The sequence below is a fragment of the Hermetia illucens genome, chromosome 6, assembly GCF_905115235.1.
Source record: "Hermetia illucens chromosome 6, iHerIll2.2.curated.20191125, whole genome shotgun sequence".
Classification (NCBI taxonomy): Eukaryota; Metazoa; Arthropoda; class Insecta; order Diptera; family Stratiomyidae; genus Hermetia; species Hermetia illucens.
This window is the reverse complement of record NC_051854.1, coordinates 98,954,955-98,971,553: the sequence shown is the minus strand read 5'-3', so window position 1 is coordinate 98,971,553 and position 16,599 is coordinate 98,954,955. Positions and strand designations below refer to the sequence as shown.

General features: G+C 47.2%; 1 protein-coding gene across 1 annotated transcript in view; it reads left to right on the top strand.

The window, feature by feature from the left end:
• Positions 1-16,599, top strand: part of LOC119660095 — a 67,219-nt gene that overhangs the window by 33,933 nt on the left and 16,687 nt on the right. The window contains exon 11 of the mRNA XM_038068472.1: positions 8,080-8,225. Coding sequence (XP_037924400.1) covers positions 8,080-8,225 — 146 coding nt within the window. The remainder of the gene's footprint in view (positions 1-8,079; positions 8,226-16,599) is intronic.

Below are 16,599 nucleotides of genomic sequence, written 5' to 3'. Positions count from 1 at the left end.
CCGCGGTTGAATTTGAAGCGAAGCTCCCTCGTTCAAAACCCAAAACCAAGCGTAAAGCCACTAAGTTCAACTTCCGCAAAGCCAATTTTGACGGTCTGAACTCAGCTTTAGCGTCTTTCAACTGGGTATATATATTAAGTAATTCATCGTGTGATCAAGCTCTTAACCCCTTCTACAATATCCTCTCTGATCTCCTCTCCTGTTATGTCCCTTCTTCCCCTCCCTGCCTACGTTCGTACCCAACTTGGTTCACAACGGAACTTCATATTAACATTCGCTTGAAACATATACTGCGGAAGAAGTTTCGGGCTTCTAAACATGACGCCGACCTTGCTCACTTTAACGCTATACGATCTACTGTGAAGTCAATGGTCAGAAAAGCGCGTAAAAGATACCTATTGAGCGTCGAAGTCGTCCTTGCCCGCGGTAACTTAAAACCCTTTTGGTCTCACGCTCGCAACTCTCGTAATCCATCTCAATCTGTCCCATCTTCTATCAGCTTCGCTGACTCCACTGCCAACTCCCCACAACAATCCTGCGACCTTCTCTGCATCTACTTCTCTTCAGTGTTTTTTCCCTTGATCCCTTCCCCCTCGACACCTTTCATAACCACAGACTCCTCCGAATCACTAGCCATTCCTCTCCTTACGCCTTCCTTGGTTGAGTTCCTCATTGGTAACCTTGACCCCAATGTCGGACCTGGCCTCGATGGGCTTCCTAATCTCTTCCTCCTTAACTGTAGAAAACACATTTCCCTTCCCCTGTGTATAATCTACAACAAAAGTCTAGACGAATGCTACTTTCCCCGTCTCTGGAAAGAGGCCCTTATCATTCCTATCCTCAAGAGCGGAGACCCTACCCTTGCTGTGAATTACCGCCCCATTTCTCTTCTCTCCTCTTGCTCCAAAATCCTAGAAAGATACGTCAACGACTGGTTGACCACGCACTTCGGTCACCTCATTGTCAAAGAGCAGCATGGTTTCGTGAAACATAGATCAACGGCTTCAAATCTTCTGGTCTTTACCAACTTTGTTGTTAAACGCTTCAATTCACGACAGGAGGTACATGCTGTTTATACTGATTTCTCCAAAGCCTTTGACACCGTTGACCATAACATTCTCCTCTCTAAACTTTCTTCGCTAGATTTCCCTCCCTCAGTCAGCTCCTGGCTTTCCTCCTATCTCTCATACCGTTTCTGCAAAGTTTCTTTTCATGGTCACTCATCTGGTTCCTTCTCTCTTTCCTCTGGTGTTCCCCAAGGCTCTACACTTGGCCCCCTACTCTTCCTGTTTTCTATCAATGACCTCGCCTCCATCCTCACCTGTCCGTATTTGCTTTACGCAGACGACCTTAAATTGTTTGCCTCTGTTTCGTCTCCATTGGATTGTGCTCTCTTACGATCCAATCTTGATAATTTAGCCCGTTGGTGTTCGGCCAACAAGCTAACACTGAATGTCAACAAATGCCACTGGATGCGCTATTCTCTTAAACCCTCCCCATCATCGTTTTCCTATTCTCTCAGTGGTCAACCCCTTTCACTACTGACCTCCTTCAACGACGTGGATGTAATATTCGACGATAAACTTCGTTTCAATTCCCACTTCGTTGACATTATCAATAGAGCTTCCGAAATGTCTGGTTTTATCCTACGTTCCTCGTCCGACTTTACCTCAATCCAGCCCTCCTTAACACTCTTTAATTCCCTTGTCCAAAACATCCTTGAATATTGCTGTGTAGTCTGGTCCCCCTACCGCATCCGTGACGGCCGCGCTCTTGAAGCTGTACAACGCAAATTCACCCGGACCCTCTTTTATAAAAAGAACCTTCCACGGGTTGATTATCCGTCACGACTCCGCACCCTCAATCTCCGCTCCCTACAGCAGCGCCGTATCTTCCTTGATATATGTACTCTTTTCAAATTCTGCAATGGTCTGATGGTTTGCTCCGCTAACTCGGATATTACTTTCCGTATCTTCTCGTCTCATAACACACGTAATGCGGTCCTCAGAATGCTCGTTTCTTCCAACTTGAGTGGGAATTCCAACGATGTAAACTGCATATTCTAGGCCTAAGCGAGGTAAGATGGTGTAACACTGGAGAGTACTCCTCTCTCTTGCCACACTGGAAAACCATCGCCTCATTATTGGTGGAAAATTGCTCGAGTACGGAGCCTGCCATCAGGTAAGTTGGGCTTCAACTGACCGCCGCCCTACGGGCAATCAGATTGACCACTTCGCGGTTAGCTTTAGATTTAGGAGTTTTCTCCTAGATGTACGTAGAGATCACCACCTCAACGTCGCTTACGTTCGCTTGCATCTGAAGTTACTGCTGATCTGCTGCTTCCACTCGTTCGGAAATCTTGGGAATCCAAGACCTTTCTTAGGAAGAGGAAGACGATCGTTAAGAGGTAAAATCTTGGAGGATTTTGATGTCCAAATCGGGTTCCGCATGCATCCTGTCACCGATAGTATTTCGTCTTGTTATCGGTCACGTTCTCCAGTTGTCTTGTCTTCAGGACGTGCAGGAAATCAATGGACGATGACATCTTTCCTCAAACACCTCCACTACGCGGATGACACCTATTTTCTCTCTCATCGGGCCATGGGTCTTAACCAAACGGCTCTGGATTTGGAAAGAGAGGCAAGTAAAGTTGGACTGAAGAGAAACACCAACAAAACCAAGGTTTTCAGTCTGACGGGTCATCGCAGTTTCTCTATTTGCACTAATACCATAACATCGAAGGCGTCGATCAATTTGTGTACATAGGAAGCGTAATTTCTGCCGACGCAGGCACCGAAGTGGATGTTGTCCGACGCATTAGCATCTCTAGGTCCGCCTTCGCTGCCCTGTAATCTGCACTGTTAATAAAAAGTTCTAGGCTGAGGTGCGGCTGCATCGTATCATCGGAGTACGTTGGCCTGACACTATCTCAAACGAAGAACTCGGTCGGTGGACAGGCCTGATACTCATACACACCGTGATCTGGAGGCTGCAGTGGATATGTCACATATTAAGGAGGGTTGACAATTACATTGCTGGCAATGGAATCTCCTCTCGCAAGATGGCTAATGATTGGGCCGCCTCAAGAATGCTTGAAGCATAACAGTAGTAGTGAATGCGGGCGTCTTGAGAAGCCGTGGGGGAAGCTCAAGGGCATTTCAGGTAACCGTGAACAATAGGGCGTAGGTGTTTTGACGTGCTACACCCCACCAAGAAGGGAGTGGCAACCATATATGGAACGTTGTGAGGCCAGATTTATAATTCGAAGGTGGGAGGAAACCGTTATAACTTTCTGGCTGATAAAACACTTTCAAGGATGCAAACCGGGAAGAAAAGAAACCAATCGCAGTTACCTGAGCAGCCCATTACAAAGTTGCTACTCTGGAATGTGATATATGACCATGTGCTGCACATAAAACTCCCACGACAAGCTACCCTTATTGACTATGCAGGCAACATTGCAATTGTGGTAGTATCCAAACACCTGAAGGATGTTATCTGAGAATGTGAGACACCGGTTAGGCTAATGAAGCATTGGCTGGCATCACATGGACTAGAGTTGGGGGAACACAAAACTGAGGCTGTACCAGTCAGCCCAATACTGAAGGACGCAAACCGTCGAGAAGGCTATTCCTAGCCAGAGTGTCTTCTTCCATTTTTCAGTACGCGACACCAGTTTGGACAAAGGTCCGTAATGTTCAGGCGTATAGGAGAAAATTATCTTCAGTACATCGTCTGAGTGCGTTAGCGCATTCTAAACAATGGCAGACGAAGCAGCTTTCATAGTCGCTCTTTCATAATTATCTGGAAAACAGGCTCTGATTATAATATTGAAGATCGACGACGGGAGAAGAGAATGCGCACAATTAGCAATGTCGGGATCATTCTCACGAAGGGAAGTGGACGTATGATACCGTAGGTATTTACATCGTTCTGAAGGTGACGGTTCTCCCTGGTCAAAGGGTAGTATAGGTCCTTGGGAAAAACGTGGATTGGTACTCAAGATGGACATAAAACCTGGGAAATGCCTGCTGAACCAACACTAACAACCACTGGGAGCTTTTTCTTAACGAAGAGCTGCATACGGAAAAGGTTGAAGGCGAGTCTCCCGCCCCTAAAAACGGGAAAACATCTACCAATTTGTCCTCTAGGTTGGAGGTTCGGTAGTGTAGACAACCCTACATAGAAAACGAACGTCACGAAGTCACTGAAGGAGCCTCGGACAGGGTGGACTTTAAAACGATGAACGCAGCAACGACAACGGAATAACGATTTGTGCATTTTCTCAGGAAAATGCGCTCTCTGCACAGAGATGGAGTTGCCAAACAGCTAGCCGATACCCTGTTCCAATATAGGGCTGATGTAACAGCGTTGCAGGAAATGTGTTGGACAGGGACTGGTTTCCTAGAGAAGAGTTGCTACATCATATATTATAGTGGCCATCCAGTAAACCTGCCCGGAGTAGGCTTTTTAGTCAAGTGAAAAATGAAACCTGATGTTATCGGCTAAGCAAATATGTGCCAAAGGTTATACACTCTGCGTTTCAGAGGCAAATTTAGAAATATAAGCTCCATAAATGTTCACGCCCCTAAGGAGGAGACTGCAGAGTCGGAGAAAGATATCTTCTACGAGGTGGTTGAGCCGGCCCTCGAAGCCTGTCCCAAGTATGATATCAAAACCACACTTAGAAATTTCCCATATTCAAGCGATACGTTGGCTCCAATAGCTTACATAGGAATACCAATGATAACGGATTGCGGTTTCTCCAGGCGGGACCACTTTTAAACGAATTGACCATGTGCTCATTGAACGTCACCACCTCTCAGCCTCGATGAATATCAGAACATACAGGGGGGGTCAATATTAGACTCGGATCACTATCACGTTGGCATAGTGCTCCAGGCTTGAATTACAACACCACCCAGAATCCCCTTTGACAATCAGGGGAGAGTGAATACTGAAGCCATCAACAACACAGCCCTCCGTGACACCTATAAAATGCAAATGAATGCCGCAATAACCACAGTCAATAGAGATCCTGGAGATGAAACATCACTAAATGGTCTTCACAAGAAGAACGTTATTATAAATATGGCCGCAAACATACTTGGCCACAGCCGCAAAAATAGTCGGAACGGCTGGTTTGACGGTGAATTTAAGTTAGCAACGGAACGGAAGAATGCTGCATACCGAGTAATTTTGCATTCACAAAGAACCTGGGCTCGCGCGGAGACCAAGAACTCCGTCAAGCGGAGAAGGAAGCCTGGGAGAACCAACACGTCTGTGAACTCGAAAAGTACAGAGAGCAATTGCACCGTGCATGGGTTGAGTATTTCGCTGAACTGCTCAACAACCAAAATATCGGCTATTAGGGGGTCCCGCCAACTGAGGACGATGGACAAATGCTGCCACCACCAAGCACAGAAAAAAGAGTCCATGTAATCCAGAGACTTAAGCGAGGCTTTATCTGCCTCATACATAAAAGAGGGGTATCAAGCAGAGCAGCAATTATAGATGTACCACGTTGCTGTATCCAAGTCGTATGGTCTCCCAGGTTTCGCCAGTGTATTCCAGGCGGAAGTACTGGCGATATTGGAAGTCTGTCGATGGCTGGAGCGTGATTAGAGCCCCAAGCGTAACATAGCCATTCTGACCGACAACCAAGCGACCATCAAGGCCTTGTACTCAACGACTACATCTTCCCGGCTGGTGGGGCCGTGCAGAGACGCTCAAGGTCACTCCCCTCTGGGTTACCGGGCATAGGAACATAGAGGGGAATGAGCGAGCTGACGGATTGGCCAGGCAAGGCTCTGCTCTTGGCAGTCCCTCGGCGAATACAGTCGGTGTTCCGCTGGCGGCTGTCGGGGGTGGAGTCTACTCGCGGTACATAGCAGCCGCGGGCCTGAGATGACGAAGGCTTACAAGCTGTGCCAAGTCAAGGAGAATTTGGCCCGCTTATAACATAACCCGATCACGAGAGCTCCTGTGCCAGACGCGTGCAAATGCATTCAAAATTACGGCGGTCTGCACGGGGCACTGGCCCACAGTGGGATCATGTCGCTAGGCTCGGAACATCCATGACCCATATCAAAGAGGCTTCACTCCAGGTAAATCAGCAAACTGCTGGAATATGGACATCAGTTGCACCATCTTTTCATCGGCTTTAAAGTCGCCTGTGACAGCGTAGCCGAGATAAAATTGTACACGGCCATGAGAGAATTCGGTATTCCAACGAAATTAGTAAGACTGAGTAGGCTGACCCTGTCAATGTGCGAGGCCAGATAAAAGCAGTAGGATCACTCTCGAGACCATTCAACATCAACAACGGTCTAAGGCAATGGGATGCCTGCGTCCTCTGCAACATGGCCCTAGAAAAAGTGATTCGGGAACGGCACCATAAGCTGTATTCAGGAGGAGCTTCAAAGGTGAGAGCGTTTAAGAAAAAGCGGTAAGAAGCGAACAATTCTCACCATAGGAGTAAGCCGGCAAGGCTTTAACCCACCCCACCATGTAATTCTCTAGATAGTTCCGTGCGGTGTAGCGGGTGAGGAGAGGTGGTTTTTGTGGGTTTGTGACTTTGGATGCTCTCCCCCTCTATAAAAAATGCCAGACATGAATCAATGTTAATAAGATTTTGTTTGATAGTATTGGGAAGAACCATGCATGGTGGCTTGGATTTAAACAACCTTTCAATCGCGTGAAGGGATCCTAAATTGATGTAATATTTCCTTTAAAATTCACCCATTTCTATAGAGAAATACTATTGCCTTGTCTTAGATTGCACCAGTCTCTTATGTGACCTTCAAATGTTTTGCAATGTTTTTTGTCATCAATATGATTGCTAACTATCATTGTTCAAATAAAAGCTAACGCGGAAATGCATTCATCGCCACGTTTGCCTTGATTAATTCTGCACTATCCATTTTCCGCCCAGTGCATGCTCATATCTAAAGCGTCCGCCACTTTTCTCGATTCAGATAACACAAACTATACAGAAAAGATGAATCAACCTAAACCTCTTGCACAGCAATGCATTTCATAAGCTTTTCTGGCTTGCGATATCAGAATAAAACGAGTACCACTTACGCCTGTATATTAGCAGATGCATTACACGTGAAAATACTATATTTGCTAAATCTTAATTACTTTGCCTTGCCAATTGGAAGTTCATGTTTTAATTTAATAGGGTTTTGTAGAGATTTGTATATTTAGAGTGGATATATGTACGTGATTTGGTGGGGTAACGTTATGCTTATGTTAAATGGCCTAATGCCCAGCCATATCATTGTTATCGGTTTCTGGTAATGTGCTTCAACTCCCCCCATGAATTCACGAGTTTTAATATAAAATAATACAATTTATTGAAATAATAAAAACTTGTTGTTTCTTTTTCGTGGGTGTGGATATTTATTCTTGCAAATACCGATATTTCGGGAAAAACTTGTTCCCTTTATCAGTGCTAACAAGTTTTTTATTATTGCAGAAACTGCCATTCACAACAGATACTCAGCATTGGTGTCTATCAGCCGCTGGCTAATTTGACAGCTTCTAGCTGAAATTTCAGTGGGAGCTGTCATTTATGAGAGCTACACTGTTTCTCTCGGTCCAAAACATTACAATGCGTTTGCGGAATTGAAGGCACCTAACGATACGTCCTGGGTTTTCCTTATTACTTGGAAAGCGATTTAGATGTAATCTTCAATATCAAGCTTACCAAACAAAACTAATTACGGAATCCATTGCTATCAAACTATCCGCAATGAAGAAATGCTCATAAAATACACTTTGTAGTGTAATAAGGGAGTATCTAGAGAGTTGTATGAATGCGGACCTTCTAATGCAACTGGAAAACCCTTCCTAACCCAAGTGCATTGCTAGTAGTTTCCCCATTTTTCTAATGATATTAAGCCCAGCTAGTTTGAGTGAATTGTATGTGCAAAACAATTAGCAACTATTCTCGTTACGTCACACTGCATTGAGCTATTATCTTGCGGAATGTTTGTTGAGATATTGAAGGTTGAAGAGCCAATCGATTAAATATAAAGACCATGAATTGCATGCCTACTTCCCTATTCTAAAATTATCTGGTGTACTGTGAAGTTTGTGCGTTCAAGTTTAAGGATAACATGAGTTTCAACCGTGATGAACTTGTAGCTCCTGATTTTATCAATAACAATTTTCTGAAGGAGGTCTTAGAATTTAATGGAGACTTGAAAAATGTTACGGTAATTTATTGAATTCTTCATAAATCCTTCATCATCATCAATCAGTGGTCAATGTATAAAAGCTTCCTCTAACATGGTTAGAACTTCTTCATTATCATAAGCGTATATAATGAAATTTCCTTACGGAATATTGGCATGTCCTTCGGTAGTGGATTTTTACAACGCATTTTTAAATTGGCAGGTCAAATCCAATCTGTTTGTGATCCCTTTCATATCCTTCTCTCGATGGCTATGTGAATCTTTGTCAGATATCCCAATATTAGAGCTAGTTTTCAGCATTATCTGGATTTATACGTCAAGGTTCAATCCTCCATTCAGAATTATGCTGAGTAGTCGAACTGGTTATCGTTGAATTAATCCTGGGTCTTTTGGACTGCCTGCTAAATAAAACCTCGAGATTTTTACGAACATTCTGCGGAAACTGTTTCTGATTAAATCCTGAGGAAAGGTTCCACGAGGTGCGATATCAGATGGGTTGGTCTTACCAGTTACAATATTCCATTGAGGGAATCCACTGGAGACAAATGGTGGATGACTTGATGTTGGAACATCTGTGCCCTTCCAATGTAGGTTTCATGAGTTCGGCCAATAAAACTGCTCCATACAACTCTAATCGAGGAGTCGATAGCACCTTTAAAAGAGTCACTTCGGCTTTAGACGTGAGTAGCCTTGTTGTAATGGTACCATCCGAGCCTTGGATGCGAGCGTATATAATTGCTGCGTACGCGGACTCTGAGACATCAAAGAATCCATGAATCTGAAGACGATCATTAGCCTCATACCAACGTTTTGAAGGGTAGGCAATTGCTTACGAAATGCCATTCACCTCGTACTGAGTTCGTTGTCAATGACCTCATCCCGGCCCTTCTTATGGATGTATCACTGTTGCATTATCATTTTCCCTATGATGACGCATGGTTGTAGCCAACCGATGGAAGCAAATAGTTTCGAAATTTCTGACAGCAATTGCCGATTCGTAATTTTCCATTCGAATTTGGGTTCAAATTTACTTTGAAGTTGAATGCATCCTCCGGATGCCATCGTAGACCTAGTGTTTTAATACCTTGCCTAGTATATCTAGTAGAAGGAAGGGAAACCCTCATGCACTTTCTCTGCGATTGCCCAGCTCTGGCTCAAGTCAGGCTACGGACACTGGGTAAACCATTCTTTGGGGACCTCAGTGAGATTTCTAGCTGCAGGGTCGGAGGGCTGCTTTCCTTCGTGAATGCTACGGGCTGGCTCTGAAGATCCGAGCCAGCTGGACTCTGCTTCCCTGTTCCTATAACAACAGTCACAATCTTAGGAGTTTGTGGCATCAAAACGGCGCACCAAAGCGCTTACTGGGCTCTTCGGAGCGGCCACTGATACCTACCTACCCCATATCTAGTAATATCTAGAGGTAATTGGACCTCACGGTCATTTTCTGGAATTTTCTCAATTGCTGATTGGCCGTTCGCGATCCATTTCCGCAGTTTCAAACCTCCTTTGTTGAGTGCCATTATAAGGTCCTGTAGCAACTGACTAACTTCTTTGATGGCGGCACCGTCGGACAGAACATCGTCAACATAAAAGTCTTCTTTCAACACTTGCGATGCTTTAGGAAAGTTCGAGAGTTTATCATTCGCTAGCTGTTCCAGGGTTCGAATTACCAGGTAAGGGGCACTGGCTGTTCCATAAATGACAGTCGTCAATTTGTAATGCTTCAGTGTTTCGGACGGATTTCTCCATAAAATGCGTTGAAAATCTTGATCTTTTTCATGGATACGGATCACATACTTGAACGTTCGCCATTTCATTAGAACCTGGATAATCTTCATTTGCAACGAGGGGCCAAGCAGAAAGAGATCGTTGAGCATTTTACCGGTGGGGGTCGTTTGTGATGAGTTGAACACCACTCTAAGCTTTGTCGTTGTGCTCTTTGTCTTGTAGACAGGCAATAGTTGCGCATTGAATGGATTTCCTTCTGGGGAACCCCTGTCATATGATCCAAGCCGAGGTACTTCTTCATGAATGGTTTTCTAGTTGTTCCTTTTGACGGTTGCTCTTCAATCTCCCAGAATTTCCTCAGCAGCTGCTTCCTGCCTGTGCTCGTGTATGTAAATCCTTTCTTAAATCCACGTATGATCAGGGTGCATATATTGAGGTCCTTTCTCTGCTTTTATGAACAAGGAAACCCTCGTTTGTGTTGACGATTTAGCAAACAAACCAAATACGTACGGAGTCCCTTCGTTGCCGGAGGGTTGAGGACTGGAACTTGATGCATTTGTGTATCTGGTGACCCTTTTGAAACGAATGCTTCGAACCGTTTTTGTTGCTTCGAAAAGCCAACAGCCTCCAAAGCTCTGAAGCGACCAATCAAAAAATGCATGCGCCTTGGGGCAACAGATGGTTGCTCATCCTTCCCTGCAACGTTCTTAGCTTCGAATTCGTTGATTCCTGTCTGGAAACAAGTGAGAAGGTCCAGATAGATGTCCTCCGTCAATCCATACTCCTTCGGATATTCTTCCCGTTGATCCGAAGGAAGATTTGTTTCGGATATTACCACGGAGTATGATTCGGTGCATGAAGTCCACAATTCCTTATTCCTTGCTCGCAAAATTGTTGCGTTGGACAGTCCTAACTAAATTCTTAACGGTAGACAACGCTGGTTATAAAGTACTCCTACAAACTACATTGTAATAAATTTTGCAGACAGACACAGACAGCACAGAACATTGAAAGAGTTATTGGGGGAACTGAATCCTGTTTTCGCAATGTCTTCTGATTCTCGGGTCCTCATATGAAATCATCTTCAGACAAAGGGAAAACTGGGAGTAACCAGAAGTATGCATGTCAGGATATACTGGTGTCCTCTACTCTAAAATGGATGATTGAAGAGCGATTGAAGGGCAGGCTCATCGCAATCTATAGCGTTAGTGAAACTGCATTGATGTCACTGTGTAGTCCTTTAATTATTTCGAAAATCGTTCAGGAGTGTAGAAACCGATTGAACTTTGTTTCTAGATTCAATACCGTGGAATAACTCAGGGTACCGGTCGTTGTGGTGCAGAGGGAAACAACATCTCGGCTGCTTTCAGAGGGTTCAATTTCCCTCATGCTCGGATCGGAACCAGCAATTGGGGTGCAGTATCATTGGCTAATTATGCTATCAAACACTGGAAACAACGTTCCCATAATGGCAGGTGACAGAGCCATAATGCTGCTAAACACACCAAACTTTCTCTGTCAGAACCAAACATACTACAATTTTTATCCTGTTGAAAAGCAGGAAGACGAAGGAAGGAAGAAGTATTGTGGGCGTTCTGGCCATAATTCACTAGCTGGGCATATATTCAGAATAGGAATTCTCTAAGATGATACCATACGTGTCTATCCTATAATGAGCCTTGTTTATGAACGCACCAGACATCAGATTTTTGGTGCTGATGTGCTCAAACTGATCCCTCTGCTGGTCGAGTTCAATCTTCTTCGTAGTAAGAAGAGCCCGAACATAATGCGCAATACGATTCCAGCTGCCAGCGCTCTTCAGCATCTCTCGCACAATGTTATCTGGAGAGAGCTCCCCTGTGTCTGCATAAAGTTGCTGGCGGAGGCCGTCCCACCTCTCGCAAGAGAAAAAGGTGTGTTCAGCGTCATCCGCCACTCTATTGCAGAACACACAATCAGGAGATCGCGCCTTCCCAACCCTGTGCAGGTAAGACTGAAAACCTCCATGCCCACTTAGAAGTTGGGTAAGGAAGTAATCAATCTCACCGTGCTTTCTGTTCAACCATGGGTCTAATTTGTCGATGAGGTGCGCAGTCCACTTGCCCCTTGGCTCATTTTGCCAAGAAAGTTGCCACTCGTTAAGGGTACGTTGACGTTCTTCACGGGCAACCACTTCTCTTAAGTTTTCGCTCTTACGGCGGTAGATAGCTTTGCGCTCCTTGGCAAGGAAGGCAACGGGGATCACTCCCGCAATCACCATCACAGCCGGTTCGGAGACGGTGCGACGTCTCCTCGTTGATATAGGGCCGTCGACATGCGCCATTAGCCGACTCAAGGCAGCGACTCCTGCTGCAGCCCTGTCCGCGGCTGCTTTGATTTGCTCGAAGAAGCTCATCTTCGCGTCGAGCATTAAACCAAGGTATTTAATCACTGGTTTTGACTCTATAGTCAACTCGCCGATCGATATGGGACGCAAGGTCGGAATTCTTCTTCTGGTCAGGATGACTACTTCGGTTTTTTCCAGCGCAAGGTTGAAACCGTGAGCAGTCATCCATCCGCTTACCCGTCGCATCAATATGCCAAGTCTGCTTTGCGCCTGTTCAACAGTGCGTCCGGCAACAAGTGCCGCAACGTCGTCTGCATAACCGACCAGGCCCGACTCTTCGGGCATATCGAGTCTCAGTAGACTATCGTAGGAAGCGTTCCAGAGGTCCGGCCCTAGGATGGATCCCTGCGCTAATCCCGACGTGATTTCCATCCTCCTCTAGCGTCTCATAGAACAGGGAGCGGTCTTTCAGATAATCCCTCAATATCCGCAAGAGATAGCTTGGCACGTGAAAGGAGTTCTCTAGTGTGCCTAGCATATCTGTCCATCTTACGGAATTGAAGGCATTTCTGACATCAAGCGTTATGAGGAGCACTATCCGTCGAGATCGGCGGCTGTGTGCTCCGGCTCGGTTAAACGCATCTACGATCTCCATAACAGCATCCACTGTAGATTTCCGTGTTCTAAACCCGAACTGCCTTGCGGATAAGTTCCCGGCAGCACGGATCGCTTCAGCGAGTCTACCCCTGATGAGCTTCTCGAGCACTTTTCCGGCCGTGTCAAGCATACACAGCGGTCGGTATGCAGACGGGAGCTCCGGGTCTCCTTTACCCTTACTGATCAACGCGAGTCTGGCCACTTTCCAGCGACAAGGAAAAATGCCCTCCTTCAAGCACGCGTTGAACGCTTCGAGCAGCAATTCTGGCCGTTGGCGGAACACCAGTTTGTAAACTTCCGCCGGGATGCCATCAGGACCTGGCGCCAACCTGTTTTTCATAGTGAGAACCGCTTCTTCGAGTTTTCCCATTGTGAAAAGGAGGCAATCCACGAGGCTTTCCGCGCTGTTTACATCAACCCGTACAGGGTGCCTGGGGAACAATGCGCGCACAATGCGGTCCATCTGGTCGGTGCTCAATATGCAGGGCTTCCACAGAGCCCCGATTTTCCGAGTGACAAGCTTATAGCCAAGTCCCCACGGATCATCATTCACCTCATTAACAAGCTTTTGCCAGTCGCGAGCTTTGCTTTTATTTATAGCGCTGCGGAGTCTCCTTTTTGCTGATCTATATTGTGCCTTTATGGCACATGCCTCCTCGTTGGCGGACAAACGTTGTGCCAAACGGCGGAGGTTATGACACTCCTTCCGTAGGTCGGCAATTTCCGCCGTCCACCAGTACATAGAAGGCTTGTCGCGCCTGGGGCCTCTCCGGGGCATGGAAGCCTCACACGCCGTCGTTATCAGATTCATCACTGAATTTACGACGGTGTCAGCTGCGACACCACCACCCCCCGGAGTGCCCCCCAGCGCGGCCCTACCTGCTCCAAGAGCTTCGACGAACCTTCCGATGTTCACCTTCGCGACATTCCACACGCAGGGGGAACGTCGTGTTGGTGCTCGCCGGCAAGTAGCGTCAAACGCTTCGAACGCAATGTACTGATGATCACTTGCCGAGAAGTCTTCTAGGACTCGCCACCCGTCCACCGATGATGCCAGAGATTCCGACGCAAAAGTGATGTCGGGAATGCTTCCTTCATAACCTGGGCGCCGAAACGTTGGCATGGATCCGGTGTTTAAAATTACGAGCCCGGTTCTCGCCGCCATTTCCAGAATCCGTTTCCCTCTGGAGTCTGATTGAGGCATGCCCCATTCAAGAGCCCTGGCATTAAAATCACCGCCAACCAGGATTCGTCCGTGCTCGAAACGGCGTCCTCCAGAGCATCAAGCCGGCGCCGAAAGTCCGGAATCGACTCATTCGGCGTCAGGTAAACGCTAAAAAACGTTATCCCTAAACACCGGATCCAGACAAATCCGTCCCCCCGGCCTTCGGCAAGAACACGAAGTCGAATGTCGTCCCGAACCTAGATGGCAGCGGTGCCCGATAAGTCGAGATACCATGAGGACGGGTCCTTGTTTCGGTATTGCTCGCTAATCAGCACTAGATCAGCATTTACTTCCGCAGCGAACTGTGCTAGCAACTGGTGAGCGGTTGCACTCCGGTGCATGTTAATTTGCAAAATGCGGATCATGGCGTTCGCACCCTAGCCCTCTCCAATTCCGCCCTGAAGATTGGACACCGTCCCGAGCCCGCAGTGTGTGCGACGCTTTCGCCAGACGCGCCACGATCCCTGCAGAGAACACAACTCTCGCTTTCCTTGCAAGTCTTCGCTTGATGACCCGCTTGGCCGCATCTCCGGCATGCTGTCCTCCTGTCCGGACCCTTGCAAGCTGCTGACGTGTGTCCATAGTCCAGACACCTGTAGCACTTGGTGGGGACTATCCGCATTCGTACCCTGCATACTACCCATCCGATTTTGATTCTCCCGCTGTTAAGGAGTTTCCTCGCATATTGCTCGGGGACATCCACCACGGCAAGTTTTTGGCCTCGAGCATTTACAGAGGTAATACCTACCCGGGCATTGGTTACCTCTGGACATTCACGCTTTAGCGCCTCCTCTACTTCGATCTTTTCTGTGAGGCAGTCAAGATGCCGTATTTCTAGAGAGCACATGGGTTCTAGGCTGGAAACAAGAGCCTTCTCCCCCAATAGCCCCTTAACCGCTTCGCAGAACGTGCTCTTGCTGGTCGTCTTTGGGCCCAGTTCGACAAGAACTCCACCACTCCTCGTTTTCCTTATCGAAGACACCTCTGCTCCGTTCTCCTCGGGTTTCATCCTGTAGTGGATTTCACTAAGGACTTCCGCAAATGTCTTGCCTTCCGTCGGCTTAATGAGCAGAGCCGACGGTCTAGTCCTTCTTCGTTTCCTCGTTTTTTCCGCTACTGGCTTTGGGTTGGCAGCCTCCTTGTTTTTGGACAGACGTGCCTTTGGCGACGGAGTCCGTTGTTTCTTTTTATCCTTTTTCGCTTTCTTTTTTTGTGCCTTGGAGACTACTTCGCTTTTTCCCCTGTTCACTTTGCAGAGGGCTATCTGCAGTCCGTTTGACGCAAGCAGCATTCTCAGCGGGGAGTGCGACTGTTTCTGCTCTACAATCGTCTTCCGCTGCTCTCCACGTGCGTCTATAAAAGGAAATGCGATCCAGTAGTTCCTCCAGTTCCATCAGCCCGTTTTTGACGCCTTTGCTGACGTTCCTCTGAAGGAACGTTGCCGACTGCATACCTTTCACCACTGCTGCGCACTTTCTGATGAGCCTTTCCTCTTCGGCTCTAGCAAGGACGGTCGAATGCACTTCCACTCTATTTGTGTCCAAATCCATCTGCTCAGGACTAGCGTTTCTCACTGAGCTTACTTCCAAAACAAGGGCACTGAAAGGTAATGGAGTTGCCATCTCCGCACGGTCAGTCGCGCCACTTGATGAGGCTTCCTCTTTATTTGGGCGCCCCGGTGTCTCATCGGGTATATCAGCCCTCGTTGCCTCTTTCACTGATCGCTGCGGTGAACGACGCATTTTTGTGCTCCGCCCAAACGCACCCAGCTCTTCCTCCTTGTCTGTTGTTTCGTCGTTTTTTTTTATAATTTTCAGAATATTCTCCATGAAAAAGGTACCAGCGCATCGTGTGCAAGGGAGCGGGCCGCAATAGTCAAGAACGGGCATACCCTCGGGGACACAGCCCCTACCCCAGTTCCCTGAGGCCTGACCTACGCTTAGCCGATCCCAGAATTGACGGACGGATCAGCGCTCGCTCGGGGCAACGCGGTCTACTAACACCGGTTCAATGCACACTTCCCGACCGGGGTCCGAAGGGGCTGGCTCCTGATACACGTCGCAACTACCACCTTGGCAGAGCTACGTTCACATCACCCCGTCGACGCCGACAGAGAGTTGTCGACGGCTCCGGAGACTCCCAGTGTGTCCCGACGTGTACCGGTCACTCGCGGTTCGCTTTTCACCGAGAAGCTTTCTCGAGGCTACTACCTAGGACGCAGGTATGCTGCCAGCTAGGGGGCAGAACTACTTACTCGGGCACCTCGGGGACGTCACACCCCGTATCGTAAGCGACCCGTTTAAAAATCGCTAACGACCCCTGAGGGCATCTCCAGATGGCATTACCTTTAACCAGATAGACCACATTCTCATCACCAAGGATGGTCATCAAGAATTCACGACGTGAGCTCATATCTAGGAGCAAACTGTGAGTCTGGCAAATACATGGTAAAAATCGTT